The following is a 26902-nucleotide window of genomic DNA, read 5'->3' on the forward strand; positions in this document are numbered from 1 at the left end:
TCAGCCCTCTATATCTACAGGTTCTGCATCCTCAGATTCAACCAGGATTAAATCCAAAGAACTGGGGTTGGGTGAATCTGCAGCCTCCGAACCTACAGATACAGAGGGCCAACTATGGTCCTCGAGCATTTACAAATTTCCAGTATCCTTGGCAGGTCCTGTAACCAATTCTCAGGGGATACCGAGGAGCAAGTGTGAGCTTCTCGAAAGCAGAATCTGTGTCAGTGCCTTCTGTATCCCCTGAAGAGTCTCACACAGAGCCTGGCACAGCCCATGTGGTCAATAAATAGTTGTTGGTTCAGAGGGTTAATCTCTACTTTTTATTCTAAGGTGAGTTAAAACATGAGTAGGAACATGGCCAAATCATATAGGTTTTTCATTTTGCCTTGAAATCCGTCTTGGGTATGAAGGATCTCTTCTGTATGTATAGCAGCTCAGAACTGACATGGTCAGCGAAGTGTGACACACATTTTTTATTATCCATAAATGGATTATCTGCTGTGACCCAACTCTTCCATCATCTCAGCATATTCCTCTTGTCAACAGCTGTGTGGTAGGCACTGAAAAGGGCCCTGAGCCAAGGGAAAATGACAAACCAGTCGGGGTGGGATTAGGGTGGGGGCTTGTGTCACTGACTGGGTGTCAAAACATTCTGCCAGCAAGTAAACATTGATTGTCTTTTTGCTATTGTATTAATTTTCTTATTCTTTATTATGAGATATAATCGAGTTGAAATAGAAATAGGAAAGTTAAGACCAAATAAGGTACTGAATAACCCATCATAGGCAAAAATGAAACTTTATTAAATGAAACTTTATTAAGTCATTAGTTTGGCATCATGTCCCTTCAAGGGAAGAAAAGGCATTTTATTTCTACCAGTTCGCTGTAGTCAGGCAGGTGACACATGGTTAATATGAAAACCCTCCTTGTAGATGGGGAAGGGTTTTTCCCTGTGGTCTTTGATTCCTCCAGAGAAAACCCTGCCACCCTTCATCCTCAGTTGCAGCGGCCAGTGTCCTCATGAACCTCTTACTACCAATTCCACCCACTCTGCTTCCTGTCTCCAAAGACCCACTTTTGAAAAATGACAGTCTAAACCACTGGTTTGCAAGCATCAGCATGCCTCAGGCTTGTTAACACCCAGATTTCTGGGTTCCACCCCCACAGTTGCTGCTTCACTGGGTCTGGAGTGAAGCCTGAGAACATGCATTTCTAACAAGCCCCCAAGTGATGCTGATGCTGCTGGTGTGGGGAGCACACTTTGAACATCACTGGTCTAAATCCCCTCAGCCTCACTCCATGTTAAAGAAGAAATCTACAAAGGTGCCCACGTGCAACAGCCTGCCAAGAGGAAGGACCCCTGGCAATGGGAAATCCCTCTCCCGTCAAGCCAGATTGCAGCTGTGGGTGGAGCGCGAAGCCATGGGGGCAACTCAGTGAAATGTCACCCAACACTGTTGGTCCCTGCTGGCTCTCGTTTGCGTCCCCATATGTGTCACCTCCTTTCCCCTTTAGTCAAGTGAAGAGGTCACCATCGTTGAGTGGTCCTCAATCCTGCAGCCCAGGAGAGTCACCTGGGGGAGGTTTTTAATAATGTAGTTGTTTAGACTACATTCCACTATAATTGGTTGGGGGAGCAGGGCCCAGGAATCAGCATTTTAATGGCTTTACAGGTGATTCTAATACACAGCCTGGTCGAAATCTCTAGATCTCTTCCAGACCTAAGAGTCCACCCTCCTCCTGTGGAGTCTTGCCCAGTCTCTCTGTCCCGCCATCCTCTGCCCAGACCCAAACCTCAAACCTCACTTGACTCTTTGCCCTGATCCTCACCTGCTTCTCCCTGTGCACTTTGTATTCTAGCTCCTATGTGGCACAAAGTCACTTCATACCTCATTAACTTCCTCTGCTTAATTAGGCAGAGGACAGGTCCCAAACAACTGCCGAATATGTGGAAATTCACTGATTAAAAAGATAAACAACGAATCAGAGTGCTTTTAGAACCCCTAGGAAATGTCACCTGTGGAAGCAGAGAAGGGACCGTTCCTGGAAAGTGACCTTGATCCATAAGTCACAAGAGAGCTGGAACAGCATATTTTTTATTTAACATTGACTCCGTATTCTTTATTCGCTTAGGCGTGTCCAATCCCATTTTGTTGTGGTCCCAGCAGATTTCACATATATGGTTGGCTCTCCATACTCGAGGATATGGGCACCAATTGTTGTATGCTACTTTATCTAAGGGACTTGAGCATCCCAGCCTCCCTGGGTTTTGGTATCTGTCAGGGAGGGGTGGTCCTGGAACCAATACCCCAAGGATATCAGAGCATATTAAGGGATGGCTTATATTTACTGTAACTTGGGAGTACAATAACTCTCTTTCCAAAATAATCCTTTATCCTTTAAATAAACAACATGAAGTAGAAAAATGGAGGCAGTGGTCTGGGTGCTTTGGCTTTTCCCAAACACCCTTCCATTGCATCCATGAAGACAATGGCAGTGAAGGTGGTGGATTTGCCTGGTAGGAATTAGTGTGTTTGCATTTTATTTACTTTAGTAGGTACATATCTGGAATTCTCAAGCACTAGTGGGGTATAACATAACGTCACTTTACTTGTATTCTGACCCTTTGTCACTTGAGCTGGAAACACCAGGAGCTATTTTTTTCTCTGGACTGCACTTCAAGTGTTGGTGGAGGCTTTTCAATTCAGTTGTCGTTCTCAACAAGGCGGCTTCCCCCCCCCACCCCCCAGCCAAATGGCTTAGTTAAGTTAGGTGAGGGGCACTGAGGCAGTTTAGTCATTTAATCCCACCACGTGCTCTGGACAGGAATCCAAGGCCAAGCACTGGTGCCTCTCTGCTAATTAATCCTCCATGTCAGGCATCTGGAAACCCGCCTTCTCTGCCTCATCTGAGTTGACTAATTAATTAGGCTGTGTTTGTAAACAGGCCTTTTTCTCCCCCAGCACTTTTTTCATCATCTGTTTCTTTAGCCACAAGCTGGTGACCCCATTTAATGGTGAACAACCTGGCCAATAATTTTGCTTTCCTGCAGGGCTAAGGAGTTTCCATTTGGAGGCTGCCCAGACTATAGAAGAAGCCCAGGCTTTGGAGAGAGGCAAATAAGGATTTGAATCCAGTTCAGCCATTTATTAATTATGTGACCGCAGGCAAATTACCTCTCATCTCAAAAATGTCAGTTTCCCTGTTTTTTCCCTCCAAAACCTACTGCTTAGCCCAGTGTCTGGCATATCATCTGTATAAATACCTCTAAATAATTAAGTACCTCTAAACATCAGGTATTTTCTCTTGGATCCTACCTTGACTTTGTGCAGGGAATAGGCAGTTTCAGGGTCTTTCCAAGTACATTGTCATAGTTGTCGCTCTTGAACCCCTGTGGGAGAGTGTTGGTAAATGTTGTCCCCCTCATATTTTACAGATAGAGAATTAGGCTCAGGAAGATTAAGGGACAGGGTCCCAGAGCTGGTTAGAGGCAGAGCCTGACCAAGTGCCCACACTCCTGGCTGAGTGCTCTTGCTTCGAGACCAGCTAACCTTTTCTGACCTTCAGTGGATGATATGAAACTAGATTATAAACACTGGCGATGGGGGGAAAGTTATGCAAGCTATCCCAAGAGCACCGTATACAAGAAAATGATAAGATGCCACTGATACTAAAAGTGTTGAAATACCTATTAGGGAAACATTCTTTGATACCTGGAAACCTGATGACAGTTTAACTTCTGAATTTCCCTCACTGTCTTACCTGCTTTTATTGATTCGTTGGTAAACTCAGTAATTGTTGTGAACCACAATTATTAACTAATTTCACTACCATTAATACTTATCTGGACAGTTTGTTATGTACAGCAGATTCTTCTACCAGCCCCGAGAGATTAGAAGTAGAAGGAGTTCCCATTGTGGCTCAGTGGGTTAAGAACCTGATGTAGTGTCCGTGAGGATGCAGGTTTGACCCCTGGCCTTACTCGATGGATTAAGGATCCAGCATGGCCACGAGCTGCAGCATAGGTCACATGGGTGGCTTGGATCTGGTGTTGCTGTGGCGGTGGCATAGGCCTCAGCTGCAGCTCCCATTTGACCTCTAGCCTGGGGAACTTCCATATGCCACAGGTGTGGCCATAAAAAGAAAAAACAAAAAGAACAAAAGTGGAACACACGTGGATACAGACATTAATACATACCTCCCCACTGTGCTGATAAAGAAACTCAGGGAGTTCCCGTGGTGACGCAGCAGAAATGATTAGGAACCGTGAGGTTGCTGGTTGATCCCTGGCATCATTCGGTGGGTTAAGGAGCCGGCGTTGCCGTGAGCTGTGGTGTAGGTCGCTGATGCGGCTCAGAGCTGTGGTGTAGGTTGGCAGCTGTAGCTCCAATTAGACCCCTAGCCTGGGAACCTCTATCTGCCACTGGTGCGGTCCTAAAAACCAAAAAAAAAAAAAAAAACCTCAGACTCTGAGAGGTTAAGTGATTTGTCACAGTCACAGGGCTTTTTGGGGGTAGGGCTGGGTCTGAAATCCAGGGTTTCCAACTCTATGTTTAGCGCTCTTTCAACAGTACAATTAAGAAGGACTTACGTCAGCACTGTACTTATTTATATTGAAGAACTCTAAAGAACGTTGTGTTATTTTGTCTTTTAATTCTATCTCTGTTTGTCTTGCTGCTTGCTTCTTGTCTTCTTCATTGGTTTTGCCTTTTTCCAAGGTGATATATTTCAGTGAACCTCTGCTACGGAACAGGAACAGCCAGCCCCAAACGTAGTGAAACAACTACCATTTTATGACTCTTCATTCTTTGAGAGAGTTTGAGTTGGGATAAGCTGGGTGGTTCTTGGGGTGTTCTCCCAGGGGGTCACTCATCTGGGGGCTCAGCTGGGGGTGGGTAATCCAAGATGACCTCACTCAGAGGCCCAGCTGTGGATGCTGGCTGTCAGCTGGACCTCATTCTACATGTGCACTTGTCCTCAAGAAGGCTGGCCCAAGTTTTGTCAGAGTTGTCAGCAACACTCCAAGCAGACAAGGCCCTTTGTACTATCACTCATCGAGTCTCTACCCGTGTCACAATTTTTGCTGTTCCTTTGGCCAAAACAAGTCATAGGGCATGGCTATTGAGACGTGTGATTCATTGGATACCACCCATGTAATAACCTACCGTAAATGGCTATAAAAGTGATATCTACCTCATAATACTATACTGAGAATTAAATTTAATAATGCATGTGCATTACTTAACATGGTCCCTGACATGTAGTAAATGCTCAGTAAACATCAGTGAGTGTTATCAGAATTGCCATTAGCCTTTATTAGCTGCCACGAGTAGGTTCTTCTTTTGAAATCTCATTCATTCATTTGTCCAGTAGACTTACTGAGAGTCCACTGTGGTACTATTCCCTATTCCAGGCATTTGGGGACAAAGAAATAAGATTCAGTCTCTGCCATTGAGGAACTCATAGTCTACTGGAGCAGACAGACACAGAAGCAGTTGAATATAGTAACCCGTGGCAAGTTCAGTGATTGAGATTTGCACACAATATGTGGGGAGTATTGCAGAAGGACGCCTAACCCCTAGCCTGGAGGTGCAGTGAGAAAGGGCTTCTTGATTCCATATGAGCTGAATCCTAAAGGCTGAATGGCTTTTATCCAGAGGAGAAAGAGTTTAAGATAGAGAATTAGACCATAGGTGAAGGCATTAGGTAAGAAGGAGTGAAGTGTGTTATTATCAGAGTTAAAGGCTAGGAATCTGGAAGAGATAAGCCCAAAGGAAAGCAGGAAGGCAAGAAATACAGAGAGAGAGAAAGAGAGAGGGAAGGAGGGTGGGTAGGAATGGAAAAGAGAATAGGAGAGTGTGGGGAACAAATGTGCACTCCTCCAGGGAGGTTGGATAATTTCCTGAAGCTGAATGAGGAAACTCTGAGAAGAGAGGACGATGGGGTCAGATCTGCATTGTAAGAAACCCCTCCGGCAGCCCAGAAGAGGATGAACTGGAGGAAAATAAGACTGTATGGGGGGACCAGCAGGGAGTAATCCAGAAATCCAGGCAAGAGACAGAATACCTGAGAACGGGAGTTCCCGTCGTGGCGCAATGGTTAACGAATCCAACCGGGAACCATGAGGTTGCGGGTTCGATCCCTGGCCTTGCTCAGTGGGTTAACGATCTGGCGTTGTCATGAGCTGTGGTGTAGGTTGCAGACGTGGCTCGGATCCCGCGTTGCTGTGGCTCTGGCGTAGGCCGGCAGCTACAGCTCCGATTAGACCCCTAGCCTGGGAACCTCCATATGCCACGGGAGCGGCCCAAGAAATGGCAAAAAAAGACAAAAAAAAAAACAAAAAAAAAAAAAACAACACCTGAGAACGGAGGCCAGAGTGAGATCCTTTCTGTAATTCCTACCCTGCAAAGCCAGGGGAAGGCATTTCCATGAGAAAAGGAATGACTCAGAGCTCCAATTGAGGCTTGGTGGTTATGCATTGCAGCGTGGGTCACAGATGTGGCTCAGATCCCTCATTGCCATGGCTGTGGTGTAGGCCTGCACCTGCAGCTCCAATTTGACCCCTAGCCTGGGAACTTCCATGTACTGTAGGTGTAGCCTGAAAGAAAGAGAGAGAGAGAGGAAGGAAGGAAGGAAGGAGGGAGGGAGGAAAGAAGGGAGGAAGAAAGAAAAGGAATGACTTTGGATAGCCTTGCTTGGGATACCATAGTCCAGAATATCTTGGAAAAACAGTTTTCTACATGCTTAACCAATATGCTTGTCCACAAAATGGACCTTCTCTGGCTAAGAAGAGGTGGTAGGCCCTGGACAGTCTTAGAGTGTTCTAATTAGGGTTTAATTCTCTTCCTCATAGCCTGTTCTATGAATTCTACAAGGAACCTTATTGGGCCCACATCTTCGTGATTTTTTTTCTTTTCTCTGTGGTCTAGTCTCTTTAAAGTTTAAGACATTTTCAATGACTTTGACCGCTTCTATTTGTGCTCCCTTATTGCCTCAGTTATTTTTATGTGCCTTTGCAACATTGGTGCCTTGTTTCTTTTCATATATATTCAGAACCTTATGCCTTGGATTTCCAGAATGATCACACTCTCCACTCTGCTGCTTCATTGTCCCTGAAAACACATTCATAATCATCAGAGTTTACATTCAGATTTGTGGCCTGGAAAACATTGTCATTATACTTATGCAGTATGTTCCTCTTGCAGAATCCCTCCCATTACTTTCTCTTTGGCTTTTTTGCCTGAGCAGCCGCGGTGCTGAAGACAGGTCTCCACAGTCACACCTGATAAGGTCTTGCTGTCGGCCTGGCCATATTTTCTCGCTCCTGCAAACTTGCATGAGAACCCGATTTCCTTCATTTGGTTGGTTTACTCATGGTGCGACAATCTGCATCATTTTTCTTAATGTCCTGAGGTGTGCATGATAGAGGTGCTAGCCTCATGCGTCTAAAATTTATGGGTAGAACCTTGCATATTTTCAAATAACCTTGTCTTTAAACGGTAAATACATATACAATTCAGAGGAGGCTCATGATGGAGGTTGTGATGAAACTCATCAGGAGGCCAAGGGCAGAGCAAGCTGGGATCGGTTCAGTAAGCATTGTTTGAAGAGCAGCATAATCATCTCTGGCTTCCAGAGCTCTCCCCCAAAGGATGACTCGGTGCCTTCTGGATGATGGTGCGGCTTCCACTTGGTGTCTTTCATCCTGCTGTGCTCTGGACCTCCAGGACGTCTAATGCCATGACAGGCCCAAGGCAGGTAGGGCTGCCGAAGGAGAACAGAACAAGTGGGCTATTCTGGATCAGTACCCATTCACTGAGCATCGTTACTACATGCCTGATATGGTTCTTATGGGCCTTAGCCAATACTCGAGGCAGTCTAGAGGAGTGACAAAAAGCAAAGGCCCTGGTGTTCGGATGCCTGGATTCAAGTGTCGTCTCTACCACTTGCTTGGCTTTTGAAACCTCCATAGAGGCTTCTGTAGATCTATGGAAAACTTCTGGTTATGAGCTCTTCATCCTGGAAGAGGACTTGTGAGAGGCGTCCAAGGAGAGTAGAAAGAGTGATGGAAGGAATGGAAATAACTGGACCTGGCAGCAGTGTAGCATGTAGACCAGTGGATAAAAGATAGCGAAGATCTGCCAAGTGAGACTGGCTACAAGTGGAGACCCTGTGATTGTTTGAGTAATGCCCTCAAGTCCTTCCTCAAGGGCCCTGGTAGGGGCGCAGTCACAAGTCACTGTGGGACTTGACAGCAATAATTAGCTGATTGGCCCTGCCTACACCCAGGAACCTGAGAACTGGAAAGGAGGCCTCCTGCTGCTCATTGGTCTCACGCAGAGGGTGCTTATTTAGGAATGGCAGTGGGATCTCCCTGTCACTGGTGACGCAACCTACTTCCTGCCCCCTGAGATGTTCACAGCATGTTGGCAATAAACACCAGCCACCACCACCAGCATCATTTACTCAGTGCTCTCCACATTTCGCAAAGCATTTCAGATACATTATTTCATTTAATTTTCATCAAAACCCCATGAAGAGAGTTATAGTTATCTATTGCCATTTATAGATGAGATAAACAGTGCATTATGAGGACTGTTTTGATTATAAAGAATAAACAACCAATTTGAATGAGCTTAAGCAAAAGGCAGATTTATTAGAAGGACACTAGATTGTCTCACCTGAACCCATGACAGGAGTGTGGCTGAGTCCCCTGAAAGCCAACAGTGTTGTGTGTCTTGCTCACTCCCTCACTGGTATATACTTTCCTCTGGCCAGTGACTTCCTTCTCTTCTTTTTCCATTGGCCAATTTTCTCCTAGGGTATAAAACATGGCAGCCTGCATCTTCTGATTTTTACATATTATGGCTTATGCTACTGGGGAAAGACTGACTTAATATTCTTTGTTCATAAAGCCAAAAATCCCAAGGATTGGACTCAAGCAGTCCAGTACCCACCCCTTAGCTTTAGCTGGGTCAGAGGATGGACTGGGAGAAAGAATACCATGGCAACTCTCAAAGGACCATGTGGTTGTAATTGAGGAAGGGGCAGTTCCCCAAAGGAGAGACTGAGCTAAGGAAATGGGCCAGGGGAGAGTGAGTTAGAGGGGGTCAGGCAGAGGATGGTGGGTTGGAAGACAAAATAGTAAGTGTCCACAACAGGATTTAAAAGGCTAGGTAGCTCATCCTAAGTCACACAGAACCAAAGCCAGGCCTCAAATTAGGCCTTTCTGACTTCAAAGCCCACGCATTTAACTAGGATGACAAATTAGAATGAAGTGGTGGTGAAGTTCCCATTGTGGCTCAGTGGGTTAAGAACCCGATCAGTATCCAGAGGGATGCATTCAATCCATGGCCTTGCTCAGTGGGTTAGGGGTCCAGTGTTGCCGCAAGCTTTGGTGCAGATTGCAGATGTAGCTCAGATCTGGTGTTACTGCGGCCGTGGTGTAGGCCTGCAGCTGCCCCTCTAATTCAGCCCCTAGGCTGGGAACTTCCATTTGCCATAGGTACAGCCCTAAAAGGAAAGAAAAAGAAGAATGAAGTATTGGAGGGAATGAATGAATGAATGAATGCACACATACCCACATGCATGTATGCATGCATACATTCATACATACATATGACATAGACCTTGCCAAGACAGTTCTTAAACCCAGGAGGTCTCATTCAGAATGGTCAGACCTTGTGCATTTTGCTCTACCCTCCCAGCTTGTCATCCAAAGATAGAGGTAACAACGAGATGGGAAGCTGCTGATGAGCAGCATCCATGACCAAAACCTGTAGCCCAATCCCCTGAAGCAGGTCGTAACACTCCCCACATCCATTGGTCTGTTCCTCAGCATCCCTGCTGCCTGGGCTCTGGAGCAGCCAAAGCCGTGGGCATGTTGCACACAGGTCTAGAGCCTTGTAATTTGGGAAGAAGTTGATTCAGAAGAGGTGGGACAAGACTCTTCCTGGTCCCTCATGTCCCAGGGGACAGTTCAGGACTCCGTTCCGATGTTCAAGAAGAGTGGCCTTTTTGGGAAAAGGAGAATCAGAGGAGAAGGTGGAGCTCAGCTCTCAGTAACTGAGTTCCTCTAAGTCTGGGATGGACTGAGAATTGCTGTCCAAGGATCAGGAGTTGGACTGGGGAGGTTTCAAACTCTTGGCCCAGGAAGGCATCAGATGCTTCAGGAAAACAGTCAAATCTTTCAGCCTCTTTGAGCCTATTTAACATGCTTAAACTATTTACAATATGCTCTGACCAAAAAGAATTACTTCGCTTTCTAAAATATCCATCTTGTGCCCAGGAGGGGCTTATAGGAGAGGAGGTCGATGGCACTCTTTGGGTTCAAAGCCTTTGTAAATTTAGAAAGGTCATAGCAACTTTACTCTGGTGATTTCTGTTTTTTATTTGCACCTGAATAAAAATGCTACACGAAACTGGAAGGATTGCCTGGAGTTTACTCTGACATTTTGAAACAGATCTCGAGTTAAGAGTTTGAGAAGTTGGAGTTGGTTCCATATTTTGCCCGTGCCACTTACAAGGGGGAAACCATGCTTTGGGGAGGAAAGTAGGCACGTTGAGGCACTGCCTTGATGTTGTCAGTAGTAAGAGTAATAGTAACAGCAAAGAGGGGGAGAAGAAGGAGAAAAAAATAGCAAATACTACTTGCATCAAACTATCGTGTGCCAGACACAGAGATGACATAACTCACCAAAGGTCGCACAGCTTGTCTGTGCCCTGCCTCCTACTCTCCTACTGCCACCTGCCACCATCCTGCTTGTTCACCCCCTCCCCAGGACTTCGGTTGACACTTGCCATGACGCCTTTAGACATAACCATCAGTCACAGTTTCTGGGAGGCTGAGATGAGGGTGGGAGGCTGCAGAGCTGAGACAGACTCAGATCACAGAAGGGAAGGAATAAAGACAGGTCAGGAATATTCTTCTGGCAGTGTGGCACAACGCAAGAAACATGAGCCTCTAGAGTTGAACAGATTGGGCATAACATCCTGGACCCTCCGTGAGCCTCAGGTGTTTTTTGCTATATTGCAGGCCTAGCAATATCTTCCTTTTGGGCAGTTCGTGACAATGGAATGCCATAACTCCGGGTGAAGCTCTGGCACAAAGCCTGACTCAGAACAGCCACAGTGACTCTAACATCATCACATCTCTGTTTGCGCTGTTATCTGAAATGACCATGACTGCTCTCTGGTGCCAAGGGCATGAGCACCTTCCATTCCTGACCCCATCTTCCACTCCAGCTCTCCACTTTCTCCAGAGCAGGAGCAGTGGAGGGAGGAGCAGGGGAGAAGAGGGACCCTGCAGAGGATGGTAACCAGCAGCAGCAGCAGTGGATCGGCACAGCCCCCAGGCAGCCCTGGGCTCTCTCTGAGAGGCAGAGGCCAGCCTGGAATAGCAGCTGAGGTCTGAGATGACGACTGATGTGTCTCAGCGTCACCAGGAGACCCACAGTGGTACCAGGGAAGAGTGGCGAGATAGGCCTCCCTTGGGGGGGTGGGGGCTCCCAGAGCCGCCAGTCCCCAGCTTGATTAAGTGTCACAGCAGTAAAAGGTCAAGGCAGTCATGGATCAAATTTGAATATGTAAATTATCTTTTAACACATTTTTCAAAACGCTAGCTTTGCAGATCTAGACATCACTGAGTATGCACGTGATTAGGGGAAGGAGTGCAGCAGATCAAGCCATGGTGCATCCAGCCTTCCACGTGGAACTGAGTCTGTCCAGGGCAACTAAAATCTAGAGTTGGGAGAGGCAGGACATGGGACCGCCCTCACCTCCTCCAGCCTCTCCACAAAAGAGCACTGGAGTGCTGTCTAGCAGAGGCTTCCTGGAGGAGGGTCTGAGTATCCTTCCCACCCCAACCCCCTGCCCTGGGACATCAGTCCATAATTTACCAAGAACACACTTGTTCAAGCCAGTACAGGGGACAGAAAGAGGTAAAGAATATACTCTCTGGCCTCCAGGGCTTAAAGACACATTCAGGGATGGGAATTTGTGCATCAAGCTAGAGCTAACATTTTAATGTAATAGCCAATGGGAGCAGTTGACCCACAAAAACAGAGCTATTTCTCTGGGCGGAGGTAACCCGGGACAGCATCATGGTGGTGCTGAGGCCTGAGAAGGGTGACAGAGGATGCAGAGTATTGAAGAATGTGGAAGGGGCTGACGGAGGAAAGATTGTGTGCAGCTCAGAAAGCAAAGCTGCGTGTGTGCCACACACAGTAGAGAAAAAGCTCCGTGCAGAAAGCAAGAACAGAGAACACTGTGAGCAGACATAGGAAACAAGCATGGTTACCAAGGGGGAGGGGAGGAAGGACAGATTATGAATTTGGGATTAGCACAAACTACTATGCGTGAAATAGATCAGCAACAAGGACTGACTGTATAGCACAGGGAGTTGATAGTCAACATCTTATAATAACTTTTATTTGTTTGTTTGTTTATTTTGTCTTTTTGCCATTTCTTGCGCCGCTCCCGCGGCATATGGAGGTTCCCAGGTTAGGGGTCCAACCGGAGCTGCAGCCGCCGGCCTACACCAGAGCCACAGCAACACAGGATCCAAGCCACGTCTGCAACCTACACCACAGCTCATGACAACGCCAGATCGTTAACCCACTGAGCAAGGCCAGGGATCAAACCTGCCTCATGGTTCCTAGTCAGATTGGTTAACCACTGAGCCACAACGGCAACTCCAATATCTTATAATAACTTTTAATGGAATGTAATCTTAAAAAAATACAACTGAATCACTTTGCTGTACCCTTGAAACTAACATGATATTGTAAATCAGCTATACGTAAAAATATAAGTGAAAAAGAGTAAAGACTAAAATATTACAGAAACAAAGCCAAATACATCATATTAATTAATTTAAATGAGCAAAATTTAGCTATTAAGACAAAAAGACTTTTAGGTTAAATTCTAGAGACACACCTAAAATGAATGTGTATTTTTATGCCTCTTCCCATTCCCTGACTTTGAGTACATACTATTTTATTTTCCATTGTCAAGTTTTATAACATATACATTTTGTTCTATAATCTTGTTTTTATAATGTTTATTCCTAGCTCTATGTTTAATTTAGTATTGCAAATAACACTTTCAAACACTAGTAAAAAAAGAACACTGGGAGAGTGGGGTAGATCTTTTTTTTTTTTAAGGATAGGAAACGAAACGTTCTGTATAAAAAGACATATTTTACTTTGAAAGAAAAAACTAAAAGTAAAATTTTGTGCATAAAAAATATCAAGAACAGAAGACGAATCTTCACGTAGAAGAATATTTCAAGCACATCTGAGAGATAAAGAGTTACTATCATACTACACCAGGAGCTCCCTAGGAATAGATAAGAAAAACAAACAACTCAATAGAAAATGGGTAAAGGATATGAGTAGAGGGTAAGAGGAAAATCAGAATGGCTCACAGACATACAAGGGGTGCTCTGGCTCACCACAAGGCAAGGAGAGGAAAATTAGAGCAATTAGGTATGTCCTTCATTCCTTAGACCGGTGGACTTTGAGTAGTGGTTAACAAAGCAGTGCTGGTAAGAATGTGAGCAGAGCACCCTCTTTGCTTAGTTGATGGGAATTTCAGTTGCTCTCCATCTGCTGTAAAGTATTCTGGCAACATGGAGAACATTTGAAAACATACACATCCATTCATTCTACTCTTTCATTCCTGGGAATTGATGCTTTGGAAATACCAAGAGGTATATTGTGTGTATGGATAAATTTGGGGGAAACCTCCTAAATGTTTATCCATAGGGGTATAACTGAATAAATCGAGACCCATTCATTATTGGAGAACTACTATGCAGCTCTTAAAAAGACTTAGGCCTGCCATCTATTGACTTGGAAGAAAGCCCACGATGTATCACGAAGTGGGAAAAGCAAGTTGCAGAGACATGTGTACTATGGTCCGGTTTTGGAAAAATACATACATACGTACACACCCGTATGTATTTTGTATGGATACAGAAAATGGATAGACATGCACCAGAATGTTCATTTGGTTACAAGGAATGGAGAAGAGGAATGGATACAGAAATGTAAAGACTGAGCAGAATGAAGTGTTATCAGACACTTAACCTTCAAAAATCCTCAGAGCTACGATGATAGCTTCGGGGGAGGAGCAATGGGAGTGCCTTGCTGTCCTGAGATTTCTGTTCTGGAGCCCAGAGGCAGCCCCCACACATGACCCAGGAGAGCTGCCGGACTGACACCATGCCGAGACCAGACGGAGTGCAGATCGGGGCTGCCTGGTGGAGAGTTTGCCCATCCCTTCCGCTTGCTCAGGGAAATGACATGTAGTTTTCAATCCTGCATTTTAACGGTCAGCTGAGGGCTTCATAAAAGCAGCAAGCATTTATGTTAGATGCAGATGTCATCTCTAGCAAGAAACAAAAAGCTTTGGTTTGGGGAAAATAACTCCTGAAGAGGTTCTCATAAGTGCTTTTCTTCCAAGATCTTGAGAAATGACTTTGGGTGCAGATGAGAGAGGTCTCCTAGGGAGAGCCATGTCCTCTGGTCTGTGCAAGGATTGCAGCAGCCTTCATGGCCTCCATGCCCTGCCCAAGCCTCTCCCCCCCGGCCTCCACAATGACACTTCCCCAAAGAGACAGACTCAGGGGCCTCCAGAAACAGGACCGTCCCTGTGGGTCCCAGGGGGCCGACGGGTGCCGATGTCACTGCTGGGAGTGGAGGAAACCTTTCAGCCGAAGGAAGACTTTGCCGCCTAACATCACTACAGATTGGTTCCAGCATTTTCTGAAGGGAAGGCTCCTAGAATAACACGCTGTGTGTTGGTGAGGTAGATTCCCTTCTGAGGAGAAATCCTGGGCAGAACAGGTGCTCCACATGTATCGAGAGCCCCAACCAGAAACCCTAAAAATGACTCCATATTTTCCTGAGGAAACTAATCAGAGATTTTTTTTTTCTCCTGAGAAAGATGATTTCAGCTCTCAAGAGATCTTTTGAAATGTTAGTGTGCCAGGGAACTGCACTTTGTAGAGACAGATGCTGTTGTTAAATGGGCTTGTGGAGATGATGTTTGCTGAGTGCTTCCCTCTGAGGAATTCAGAGCGCTTTACAGACATTTTCTTCATTATTTCTTAAGGTTCTTCTTTTTTCCGGAACATATTTTACTCTTGACTATCAATTTTTCATTCAGTTTTTCTCACTGGATTTTCTCTGAAATATTTCCCGTTAACCTCATTTCCTCCTCCTCTTCCGCATTTCCAATATTATATACTCATGCTGGTTCAGACATTCTAGAAGAGAATTCAAGATTTTTTCTGTCAAAATCTCAGACTTCTCTTTCTCTATTTACTATTACAAACTTTTAAATTTATAATATTTTCACCATACTTTCTCCCCCTTAAAAGAAGAACTGCTTGAAACAGACCTCATTCTTCTACATAAATAGTCCTGATTTTCTTTCATTTTAGTTGTTTACTTGTTTCTAACTGTCTTGCTTCACAAAGGAGTTGAATCGACTAATTCGTGGCAACTAAACACATTCTTTAACTTGAACCCCGTGTATTGGCATTATAGCAGAGTTGTGTTTCGTGTTTTTCCAAACCTGTTTCTCCTTTGAGTCCTGAAGGAACTTGTTAACTCTCCTTCTCACTGTAGTCATCCTTGAAGAAGCAATTTTTTAAAAAGAATGAAGACTTTAAGACAAGCTAAACTTTTGTACAAGCAGATCTGATACTCACTTCCTTCCCTTCAGGAAATAACCACTAACACCTTTTTATAAATGGGATGGCAACGTAGAAGGGTGCCTCTGTCCTAAAGAGATCCAAGGATAGTGAGATTTTGTACCTTAGAAGTCACCCCCTCCCATTTTACAAATGTGGAAACTGAGGCTCAGAGAATTATAGAAATTGGTCTGCCATCACAGAAATAGTTAGGGACACATTCAGAATTTAGTTTAGGAGACACAACACCTCAAGTGCAGTAAGGTAGTGAATAGCATGAAATAAGAGTGATGTGGTTACGCTGGGCAGTGGTGAGCTGGTGAATGTTTAACAACCGGGAGCAGGGCAGGCAGAGGAAGCCCTAACCTTATGGTGCCCATGGCCAGTTTCAAACTACGAACCTGAGGCCATTGAACAATGGGCTAAGAAGAGATGAGTACAATCCACTTGGCCCCCAGAGGACCAAGCTAGACCAGCTCTCCCGACACACATCACACCTTCCGGCTGTGGAGGACCATCCTCGGTCTCTCCGTTGAGCAGCTGCAGAACTCCATAGCATTGTTCCTGCTGTTGCCTCGGCAGATAAACCACTCTCCACCTACTGAGCCATCTCTTAGGTTTCAAGGCCCGGCTTAAGTAAGGGTCATGGTCAAGCTTTAGTCCAACTCTCAGAAACAATCACTTCTACTCTGAATCCCAGAGTAATTTTTTATACCTTTGGCTAGAGGAATTGCCAAAGCCTGGCTTGATAGGATTGTCAGTAGACAGTGTCTTTCTCTGTGAGAACATCCTTGGAGGACCGTGTCTCATACCTTCATAGTCTGAGAAGCAATGCACAGTGCTGGGTGGGAGCCGAGGCTCTGGAGCCAGACTGTTCAGCTTCAAACCCAGACACATGCTCACTTATCTTGAGCCTGTGAGCGTGTCATCAGACCCCTCTGTTCTCACCTGTTCAATGAGACAGAGAGAGCCTCCATCTCACAAGCTTGCTGGGAGGATTCATGAGATTGCTGGATGGGTTTGGTGCCTTGCACATACTAAGCCCTCAGTAGATGTTGCCTGGTCTCGTTACCTCTAGCACACAGCCTGGTGCCTGGCACAGAAGGGATGTGCAGTGGATGTTGGTCAGATTGCATTGAAGTGAAGCAAGGATATGATCCAGCTAGCTCGACAGGAAGACGGGAATGAGCGAGCAGAAGAAGGAAACCATGTGAACAGATTATTTCTGGGGAAATGAGAATGATATAATAAAGAAAAATCAGCTCAGCATAGAATTATAGGACCAGAACCTTGCTTTCCAACTGTGGCGTAGCGATGGTCATCCATGCCCTCCCCTTGCACCATGTGCAAGACCCTGTAAGTCTGTACGTATGCCCTTTGTCGTTGCAATAGCTAGTGTAGACTACCATCCTTTTTCATACCATGCAGTTGCTTTAAAAAAAAAAAAAAACTCTAAATGCTAGACATTAAGTATAAATGCTGTGGAATTTCATTCCATTTTGTTCAGTCCATTATTCCAATGAATTCATGCCGCTTCCAAGCTTGAGTCTGCAATGCAGTATATCTTCTATACTTTCCAGTTTGTGTTATCTGCAGTTTTGTGAGCATGGCTCCTGTTTTGTTTTCTGAAACACTATTCAGGCCACTTCTAAGAACAGAGTCCCCTGCCATGGCACTAGGGACCTCTTTCTGCACTGGCATCGATTCACTAAAAATTCTCTCTCTCTTTTTTTTCTTTCTTTATGTGGATTTTAAATTCCTTTCAAATCTATCAAGTATACAAGGATCTATATTATATTCCATCTTGTTCACAAGTTTCATGAGAAGACTTGGCCCAGTTGCTATGTCTGTAGTGTGTTTGTTTCACAGATATAGTAAGGCTATCCGAAAAGAAGATGCAGCTAGCTTGTTGAAACCTGTTCCTGATTAACCTATATTAGCTTCCAAAATCAGCAACTTCGTTTTCCAACTTTGGCAAAGGATGCATGTTTCAAAATAGTGATGTTAACTGTATCAAGGTGGATTAGGCTCAATGCACAAAGCACGACCATCTAGGTGAGCAGTTTGGGCACTATCCTGTGGGTGGTAGGAGGTTGTTGGCATTTTTGAATAGGGATTATATGATGAAATGATGTTATAAGAAGAGCTATCTATGGAGTTGCTGTCGTGACTCAGTGGTTAACGAATCCGACTAGGAACCATGAGGTTGCAGGTTCGATCCCTGGCCTTGCTCAGTGGATTAAGGATCTGGTGTTGCCGTGAGCTGTGGTGTAGGTTCTCAGACACAGCTCGGATCCTGTGTTGCTGTGGTTCTGGTGTAGGCCAGCAGCTACAGCTCTGATTAGACCCCTAGCCTGGGAACCTCCATATGCCATGGGAGTGGCCCTAGAAAAGGCAAAAAGACAAAAAAAAAAAAAAAAAGAAAAAAAGAAGAGCTATCTGGCAGCAGTGTCCACAATGGACTCTAGAAGAGACCTTATGTGAGGTTTGAAGTTGCCTGCCATTATCCCAGAATAGGCTGCTGGCCCATAGCTTTAAAGATGGAAGAGAATAGGTTTGGATTTAAAAGAAAAACAATCAGAGACTATTAGGGGAAGGTGATAGTGGTAAACAAATTAAAATAGGTACATCAGGGCTTCCCAACCTTTTTCACATAATGAGACATGAAGGAAAAAATATCAGTTTGGCCATTAGGGTAACTAGGGCTGCATGGAGATGCCCATGACCCAACATCATGGGGCCCCAGGGCTGGCTCTTCCCTTCCCCAAACCCCACCTCCCCCAAATCACAGGCAGAAGTCATTAACATGTCCACATGGCTGGAAAGCTCTTTGGATATTTTTGTTTTCAATATGAGTAGTCATGACACTATGAAGAAAAACAGACTTGCACCAAAATCAGGACTAACAGTACGGAGAGACTATACATATCAAGGAAAGCAAATGTTTGCTTCCGTGCTGAATTCTGAACACGGAAGTTTAAATATAACTCATGTACTTGGAAGAAAACTAGCATCAGGGTTAAGGCCAAACCAGAGGGCCCAGGCTCCCGAGCCTCTGCCCTTGTTATAGGGGCACAAGAGAACAAAGGCAGTGGCTGAACAGGCCTAATTTGGGCATGGAAGTAGGCAGCATGTGCCAGACATATCAGGGGGCTCTATAAGCCGCACCTGGAGAGGAACTAGGTAGAACCTTACGTGTAGACAAAAGCAGAAACAAAGGAGTGAATTTTTATTTTGGACTAGTAGCCACCTTGCTTGAAAATTTTTGAAAGCCTGCCCACTTGTTGTTCCTTATTGGTTTTCGTAGTTAATAAATTCAGTAGTTTTGTAGTCCTGGTGCTTCACTTGTGCTACTAATTTGCGTTGCTGCATGGAGGAAATTATAGATGGAGAAAACGCAGGAACTTGCAATCCCTAATTCTGTGTGATAATTGAAGATGCTTGGTTATAGAAAATGAAAAGGTGTTCCCTCTTTAATAAACCCAGTGGCAGAGCGAGAACAAGAACCCGCCAACAAGGCAGGGAAGTTCTATTATAAAAACAAGGAATGAATGGCTCTCCTGAAAAAATAATGGAACCCACACATTTCCCTGGATGACTGGCAGCATGGCCACCAGGTGCAAGACCCCGGGGGCACCCCCTGCCTTTCACACTGGCATATGAGAAGCTGGGATGCACAACCTGTGTGGCCACGGGTGGCAGCTCACAGAAACCTATTGGATGACCCCCAGAGCACCCACCCAGCCCAGCAGGTGTGTATCTGTGCTCACCTGTAATGTCCATCACCTCTTCGACCACACTTCCTCCCCCAGCCAAGCTGTGTCCATAGTCTTTCATCCTGACTCACCATTTTATCCCAATTCAGATCCACCCCGTCTCCACACGGCTTCCCACTGGACCTCCGTTACAAGCCAAAACACATCCTTCTGGCTCATTTGCTCCAGTCATTCTGTTGACCTTTCCAAAGCTATTTGCTGCTTTCACTGTCCTGCTCCTTGTTACTGTTAAGTAGAAAACACCAACAGGCACTCAAAACAGAAAAGCCTGGCATCCTCCCAGCACTCAGGATAGGCTTTGGTTTTAGCACTTATCACAGGGTGCTGTTTACATTTCTGACTCCGTCACTCAGTGTAAGCTTGTTGAAGGGCATTAATGTTTCTTGGAGCCACAGGGCTTATTGAGGGGTCTGGCACATAGTAGGTCCCCTTAATGTTCGCTAAGTGGATGAGTAAATGATTATCTTACCTTTCTTCGATTTGGACACAGTAGTCTCATTCTGAGCATATGGTTTAAAGAGCATTCTCGTCTCTGATATGAACAAAGCCAGCATCTTTGGCCTTGGTTTAGCAGCTTCCCGGGTGATACCAGGAGAGGCTGCTCTGTCTCCACTAATGGTTTCTGAGTCTGTTGTTGATCCCGGTGCAGGTGGGGAAGTGGAAAGACAAGTCCCTGCAGATGAAGTACTACGTGTGGCCCCGAATGTGTCCTGAGACAGAAGAGCAAGAGGACGACCACCTGAGCATCGTCACGCTGGAGGAGGCCCCGTTTGTCATTGTGGAAAGTGTGGACCCTCTGAGTGGAACCTGCATGAGGAACACGGTCCCCTGCCAAAAGCGCATAGTCTCTGAGTACGGCACCTTCCCCAGTGGCTCTGGGTGGCATGGGACAGTCAGATTTGACCCAGCTGTCAGCACCTGGCATAGAATGAATTGGGCACCATGTCAGAATTTTGTTACTATTGAGTGATGGAATTTCTGGCAGCCCTGTGGTCTGGCATCTGGTCCTGTCCAGATCATGACCAGGAGAATTGCTGTTGACTCTGTGATCGTTTCTTGAGCCTTGCCTGGTCCCAATGACCAGGACCTCAACTTTATGGAGATTTAATGTTATATTGGTGTTGAAATATGTTTACTTTGATCAGCATGTCTGGAAATTTTGAGATTTAGAAACATTTTTGGAAATAGATAAAACTCATCTATACTCTTAGAAATACAGAGAATGTTTCTTTCTGGTGAGGGTGGGAAGGAGAACAAGAAGCCTTTAAGGTTTTGGTAACTCTTCTGTATCTAGATTTGGGTTCTGTGTATGAAAAGGCATCCAACTGAATCCTTAGGAAATGAGCACTTTCCTGATCTGTCTTATACTTCAAAGGTGCACTAAAAATTACAAGAAAACGTGGTCCAGGGTGATGAGATAATGAGATTATTGCAGTTCTGTGGTCTGATTTATTTCCTCACTCAGGCCTGATATAAATTGTGCTGAGCTGTGAAGGGGTGTGTCTGTGGCAGAGGGTTGCGGGGGTGGAACATTTGCTTTGTGGTTGGAGTTTTAATGGCCAAGGGTAATGTTTTGCCTTTTGTATAATTTTTTGTTTGTTTGTTTTTTTTCTTCTTTAATGGTTAGAAATAAAACGGATGAAGAGCCAGGTTACATCAAAAAATGCTGCAAGGGGTTCTGTATCGACATCCTTAAGAAAATTTCTAAATCTGTGAAGTTCACCTATGATCTTTACCTGGTTACCAATGGCAAGCATGGGAAGAAAATCAATGGAACCTGGAATGGTATGATTGGAGAGGTGAGTGTGAGGAATTAAGGACCATGTCTGTATTTCCTTTATGTTGCTTTGTTTAAACATAAAAAACTCTCCTTTTACAAATTTTGGAAAATACAGAACAGTCCAGTTCGCTTGGGTCTGAACTAGGTGGGTCCATTTATGTGTGGATTTTTCTCAATAAATACACAGTCGGCCCTCCTTATCTGGCATTCTGCATCTGCGGATTCATTCACCTGTAGATCCCACATTTACAATCTGCAGCTGGGAGAATCCACAGATAAGGAGGACTGACTGTGGGATGGAGGCATCTTCAGATTTGGGTAACCACGGATACCGAGGGATGACTGTAAATGAAATGTTCCCACTACACAAAGCAAAACATTACAGTCTTCCCTGTGGCAGCCCCTCGCCTCCCCAGATGCTCTAACTGGAGCCTTGTGCTTTCTTTCCCAGGTGGTCATGAAGAGGGCCTATATGGCAGTGGGGTCGCTCACCATCAATGAGGAGCGTTCAGAGGTGGTCGACTTCTCCGTGCCCTTCATAGAGACTGGCATCAGTGTCATGGTGTCACGCAGCAATGGGACTGTTTCACCTTCTGCCTTCTTAGGTGAGTGATGGGCTTGAAGGTGTGAAGGAAACAGAACAGGGACAGGTAGATGGAATGAGGAACAGGTGCAGGAACTTCCTTCAGCTACGGATTTCATTTGGGTACCATTCTCCAACATGAAAACTGAAAAAACACCCCCACAAAATAGGAAGGCGTGATACCCTCTAAGAAAGCAGTGCAGGACCAATCACCAGGGTCCTACTTGAGTCTCGCTTCTGCCACTTACTCGTCTTTTAACCTTGAACAGACTTGCCCCATCCTGGGGCTCAGTTTCCTCATCCACAGAAGACATCAGCTTGCTGATGATGTCTGAAGCTGCTTCCTGCTTTAATCATTGCTAATTCTGGATATCATTCAAATACCTATTTATTTTAAATTCTCTTCAAGAACAGAGTTCAATCCTATCAAAAAAAGGTTTTCTGGCTTCGTATGAATTTTCAGAGGCTTTGCCACATAAAGCTGCTCTGATTCTCCCTCCCACCTGCCTGGTCCTTCCGTATATGATGCTGGACCTCACTCTCTAGCATCACTTATGTCAAAAGCCTTCCCTGTGATATAAGACTGGGTGAGATAAGGCCAAGATTTCAATTAGATGAGGTCTTTTGTGAGCTCATACCGCATATTTTTTTGCAGGGACCGTGAGGGCCAGGATTTGGAAAATAAAATGTCACCTTGAAAAGAGACCACGGGGCTAGGAGATAGGAAGCTGATTCAGTCATAAACAGGCTGAAAGGCCCTGGACCAGTCACAATCTCGCTAAGGGACATCAGTGCTTTTTTCGTGAGGCTGTTGGAATAGACAATGACTAACACTTCTCCCAGCTCCAGTTTGGGGTGGGGGCCGGGGGGGGGGTTGGTTGTCATTCACTGAATGCACTACAAAGTAGAATTACAGGTTCCATAGGATTTTTCTTTAATTACTCACATTTCTCAGCTAAATTTCTTACTCTAAGCAAATTCTGGCCCTTCCAATTTTATGTGGAGTGTTATTGGATAGCAAACAGCCTATGCATTAATCCTCAGAGCAGTTTGATGGGTTTATTTGCTTTTTTTTCCTTTACAAGGCTAATTGAAACATTAAGAAATACAAATAAAACCACATTGTAATTCTAAGCTGAGCACTAACCTTAACTTCTAAGCTGGAGGAGCCAATGACACATCAGTACAGCTCTAGGAGGACATAGAAATGCCAGGCAAGGGTGTGTGTGTGTGTGTGTGTGTGTGTGTGTGTTTGGAGGAGGAACAGTTAGTTAATTACAGGGATAGGAGAAGTCAATATTTATTGAATACCTACAATGTTATATGCCAGGCATCATTGTACAAACTTTGATTATATTATTTCTTTGACACTATTATTATATCCCGTTTATGGCTTAGGAAACCGAACCTTAGGTTATGCAATTTTCCAGCAGTCTCTCAACTAGTCAGGGGCAGAGCCAGGATTAAAGCCCAGATGTGGCTGTCTGCACAGCCTGTGTCTAGTACACATGGGGACATTTCGGAGCTCGACTCCTAAATCAGGAACCAGTGCTGTGGGCTGAGACTAAGATGTGATCTAATACAATGGGAAAGTACAGATTTTTGCCCTCAGAGGACCCTAGTTTATAAGCCCGGTCACCTTCTGAGTATGAACTTGCAAAGGACTGTGACCTCTGAGTCTTATTTCACTGCTCTGTACAATAGATATGATAACCCATAATGAAAGGGCCATTGCAAGGACTGTAGAAACTATTTGGTGAATGCACTTTCTAAACTGTAAAGACGGGGAAGTCCCACTGTGGCACAGGGAGTTAATGATCTGGCTTGCCTCTGTGCATTGCTGGTTCAATCCCTGGCCCATTGCAGTGGGTTAAGGATACGGCGTTGCTGCAGCTGCAATAGCTTGGATTGGATCCCTGGACTAGGAACTTCCATATGCCATGGGTGTGACCAAAAAAGGAAAAAATAAATAAATAAAAATAATAATAAAATTCACAATTAAAACAAAAAAATAAATCATAAAGACTAGTACAAATATTTTTTGTATCTTGTGTGCGGAACGTTGCCCTGGGCTTAACGGGGGAAAGAAAGCATAGAGACAGTGCTTTTACTTACTTATTCCCTTATCTTGGATGAAGCGAAATCAGGGTGGGATTGCAATCAATTAGAGCCAAGAAGAATCGGTCCCCTTGGCTTTGAACAGTACCTTCCACCATCGCTTCTCTGGCTGCCACTGAAAGATTTTGCATTTCACAGTTGGTGTGTGCCTTATCAAGTTCCTTTTAAAATTAATTAAATGACTAGGCTTTTGTAATTCCCTTGGGAGTTCAAAAGTAAAGTAGCTTTCAAAGTAAGGAAATGTTTTCTAATTTCTAGCCCATTTTCCCCCTTTTCAAATTTCATCTTTATTAATGATTTGGAAGATGGAGAAAACAATGTGTTAATTCACTTAGTTCTGGGTTTACAATGTGATGTGACAGCTAAAAAGGCCAGAACTATTTTGAGACACAATTGAGGAAGCCTTGTATTATGAGGGACAGAATAGTGATTGTCCCTTTTTATAGGCCTCCAGAGAGATGGCTCCTGGTATTCAGTGTTCAATTTCTGGACCACCACTAAGCCAGAGAGATTTAGATCAACTGAAGGAGATTCAGCAAAAAAAAAAAAAAAAAAAAAAAAAAAAAAAGATTAAAGAAGTTGGCATTCCCCTTGTGGCTCAGCAGGTTAAGAACCTGACATAGTCTCCATGAAGATGAGGGTTCAATCCCTGGCCTCACTCAGTGGGTTTAGGATCTAGCATTGCCACAAGCTGCGGTGTAGGTTGCAGATGTGGCCGGGATCCGGTGTTGCAGTGGTTGTGGTACAGACAACAGCTGCAGCTCTGATTCGACCCCTGGCTCAGAAACTTCCACAGGCCTTGCGTGTGGCCATAAAAAGAAAAATGAAATGATTAAAGAAATTAAAGAAAGCACGTGTAAAACATTCCTGCTCTCTTGCCTGGTCTTATCACATCAACCCTGTCACCTGGTAATAGATCATGGTTGTACTGTTAATCATAGCCAAAGCACGCCCCCCCTTGCCATTCGCTAAGTTCCCAGTGTTGTGGTTACTGATATTCAATGTGGGTGAATTTTTTTTTAAACATTGACTTATATTCTCATACACTAGTGATGTCTGATAAAATATACCACATCAAAGCAGACTGGAAAAGTAAATCGCGGCTGAAAAGTTTAAGAGGAGGGAGACAGAGGGGCAGAGAAGTTATTCATAGGACCTAATTGTTACCGAACCAATTCAAGCCTGAAATAATTGTTGAGAATGAACTTGACCGCAAGGCTCAGACGCATCGGTGAAAGCTTTCCCAGCTCCCACTGTGAGGTGTGTGGCCTCATAGATGGGAGCGTAAACCAAGAGCCAGTCCAATGTGACTCACTTACTCCGTGTCTCATCCTTAATTCCAGTTCCACTGCTTACCAAAAGATCCAGCTCGGGGTCCAATCACGGCAGAAACTACCTCTACAGGCTCCAAAAGGACAGGCAAGAGGGTGTCCTTGTCCTGTGTTTGAAAGGAAACAGTCCTTGACCTGCCCATCCAGGGGCATAGAGCAGCTGAGATACACCCTCTTACCTGTCCCCAGCCCAGGCCTGGCTCCCTGAAGGGATGCGCACACCTGGGGTCTGTTTCCCCAGCGACTCCGGGCTCTCGAGGGAATGGCATATGCGAATGAGCCAGGAACTGTGTGTTCTCTGTCTTAACCCTGAGCGCTGGCGTCTTTCCCTCTCCAGAGCCGTTCAGTGCTGACGTGTGGGTGATGATGTTCGTGATGCTGCTTATTGTCTCGGCTGTGGCCGTCTTCGTCTTCGAGTACTTTAGCCCTGTGGGGTATAACAGGTGCCTCGCCGATGGCAGAGGTAAGGCCATTGCCGTTCTCCCTTTCTCTGGTTCTCAGTTCTGAATCTCTGTGCCCCTCCTCTGCTCTCTGCCTCCTCCCTGGCTTATCCATTTCCAAACATGAACCCTCAGTCTTCTCTGTCACCATCCTGGCGACTTGTTAGAAAGACCCCAATTACGATGTTAGGTTGAAGCCGTAAGCCCCCTCCCTGGCTCAAGCCTGATGCCGAGCCCAGTTCCATCCCTAGGCAAGTGAGAGCCAAGCTGGCAGTAGGTACATGTAACACAAATATGTTAGAGAAAACTGCTGTGATAACCTTAGGCTACGAGCAGTCTGTCTGATCAGATGGACTAACAAGCAGATTAGACACATGTAGCAAGAAGAAGGAAAAATATGGGGTTCCTGCTGTGGCTCAGCATGTTAAGAACCCGACAGCATCCGTCAGGATGTGGGTTCGATCCCTAGCCTTGCGCAGTGGGTTAAGGACCCGGTGTTTCCGTGAGCTGCAGCGTAGGTCACAGATGTGACTCAGATCCGGTGCTGTGGTGGCTATGGCACAGGTCTCAGCTGCAGATCTGATTCGACCCCTAGCTTGAGAACTTCCATATGCCTCAGGTGAGGCCATTAAAAAAAAAAAAAAAAGGAAAAAGAAAAAATAAGTAATCCAGGAGGTAGGGAGGTATGTGCAGGGTAGCTGTGGCTGAAAAAGTTCTCCACAGGCAAAGGATTACTTCTGAGGTGCGAGATCTCCAAAGCTCATGTCCCTGGCCCCCATCCCTCTGCCAGGGAGTAGAGGAGATGGAGGAGATGGGTATTTGAAATAAAACAGCCAGCAGATAACAATACTCCCCCACTGCTGCTCTGGAGGGCGGTCCAACTTCCTGGCTAGTGAGGTTCAGAGATATGAGGGCTACCCGTGTGCTGGAGGCATCCGTGAGACTTCACAGAACATTTATGAGGGGGACTGAGATATACTACTTCTTCTCTGAGTCTTCTCCCAGCCACAGTGTGAGGCTTATCCTGGAATCATGCCTCCAAGAGGAAAGATTCTTCACCCCAACTCCACCTAAGAATTACCTATGGGTACTTACAAGACAAAGGTGCATAGATTTCATTTTCTAATATTCTGGTTCACTGAGTCCAGAGAGGGGCTTGAACAGCTGTATCTTT

The 26902-nt window shown here is 45.1% G+C and overlaps 1 protein-coding gene and 1 long non-coding RNA gene across 4 annotated transcripts in view; one reads left to right on the forward strand and one right to left on the reverse strand.

Annotated features, from left to right (window-relative positions):
- Positions 1-26902, reverse strand: part of LOC146403400 (uncharacterized) — a 1275680-nt gene that overhangs the window by 408440 nt on the left and 840338 nt on the right. The gene's annotated exons all lie outside the window — the stretch shown is intronic.
- The window catches only part of GRIN2B (glutamate ionotropic receptor NMDA type subunit 2B), a 447773-nt gene that overhangs the window by 368390 nt on the left and 52481 nt on the right, over positions 1-26902 (forward strand). For all 3 annotated transcript variants that reach the window (XM_021092315.2, XM_021092318.2, XM_084956717.1), the window contains 4 exons: positions 20126-20328; positions 21104-21275; positions 21708-21861; positions 25626-25751. In XM_021092315.2, the coding sequence (XP_020947974.1) occupies positions 20126-20328; positions 21104-21275; positions 21708-21861; positions 25626-25751 (655 nt within the window). The remainder of the gene's footprint in view (positions 1-20125; positions 20329-21103; positions 21276-21707; positions 21862-25625; positions 25752-26902) is intronic.

This window comes from Sus scrofa, chromosome 5 (genome assembly GCF_054392235.1).
Source record: "Sus scrofa isolate SSC_HxYL_T2T_F1_AM1 chromosome 5, Sscrofa_HxYL_maternal_Yorkshire_Landrace_v2.0, whole genome shotgun sequence".
NCBI lineage: Eukaryota > Metazoa > Chordata > Mammalia > Artiodactyla > Suidae > Sus > Sus scrofa.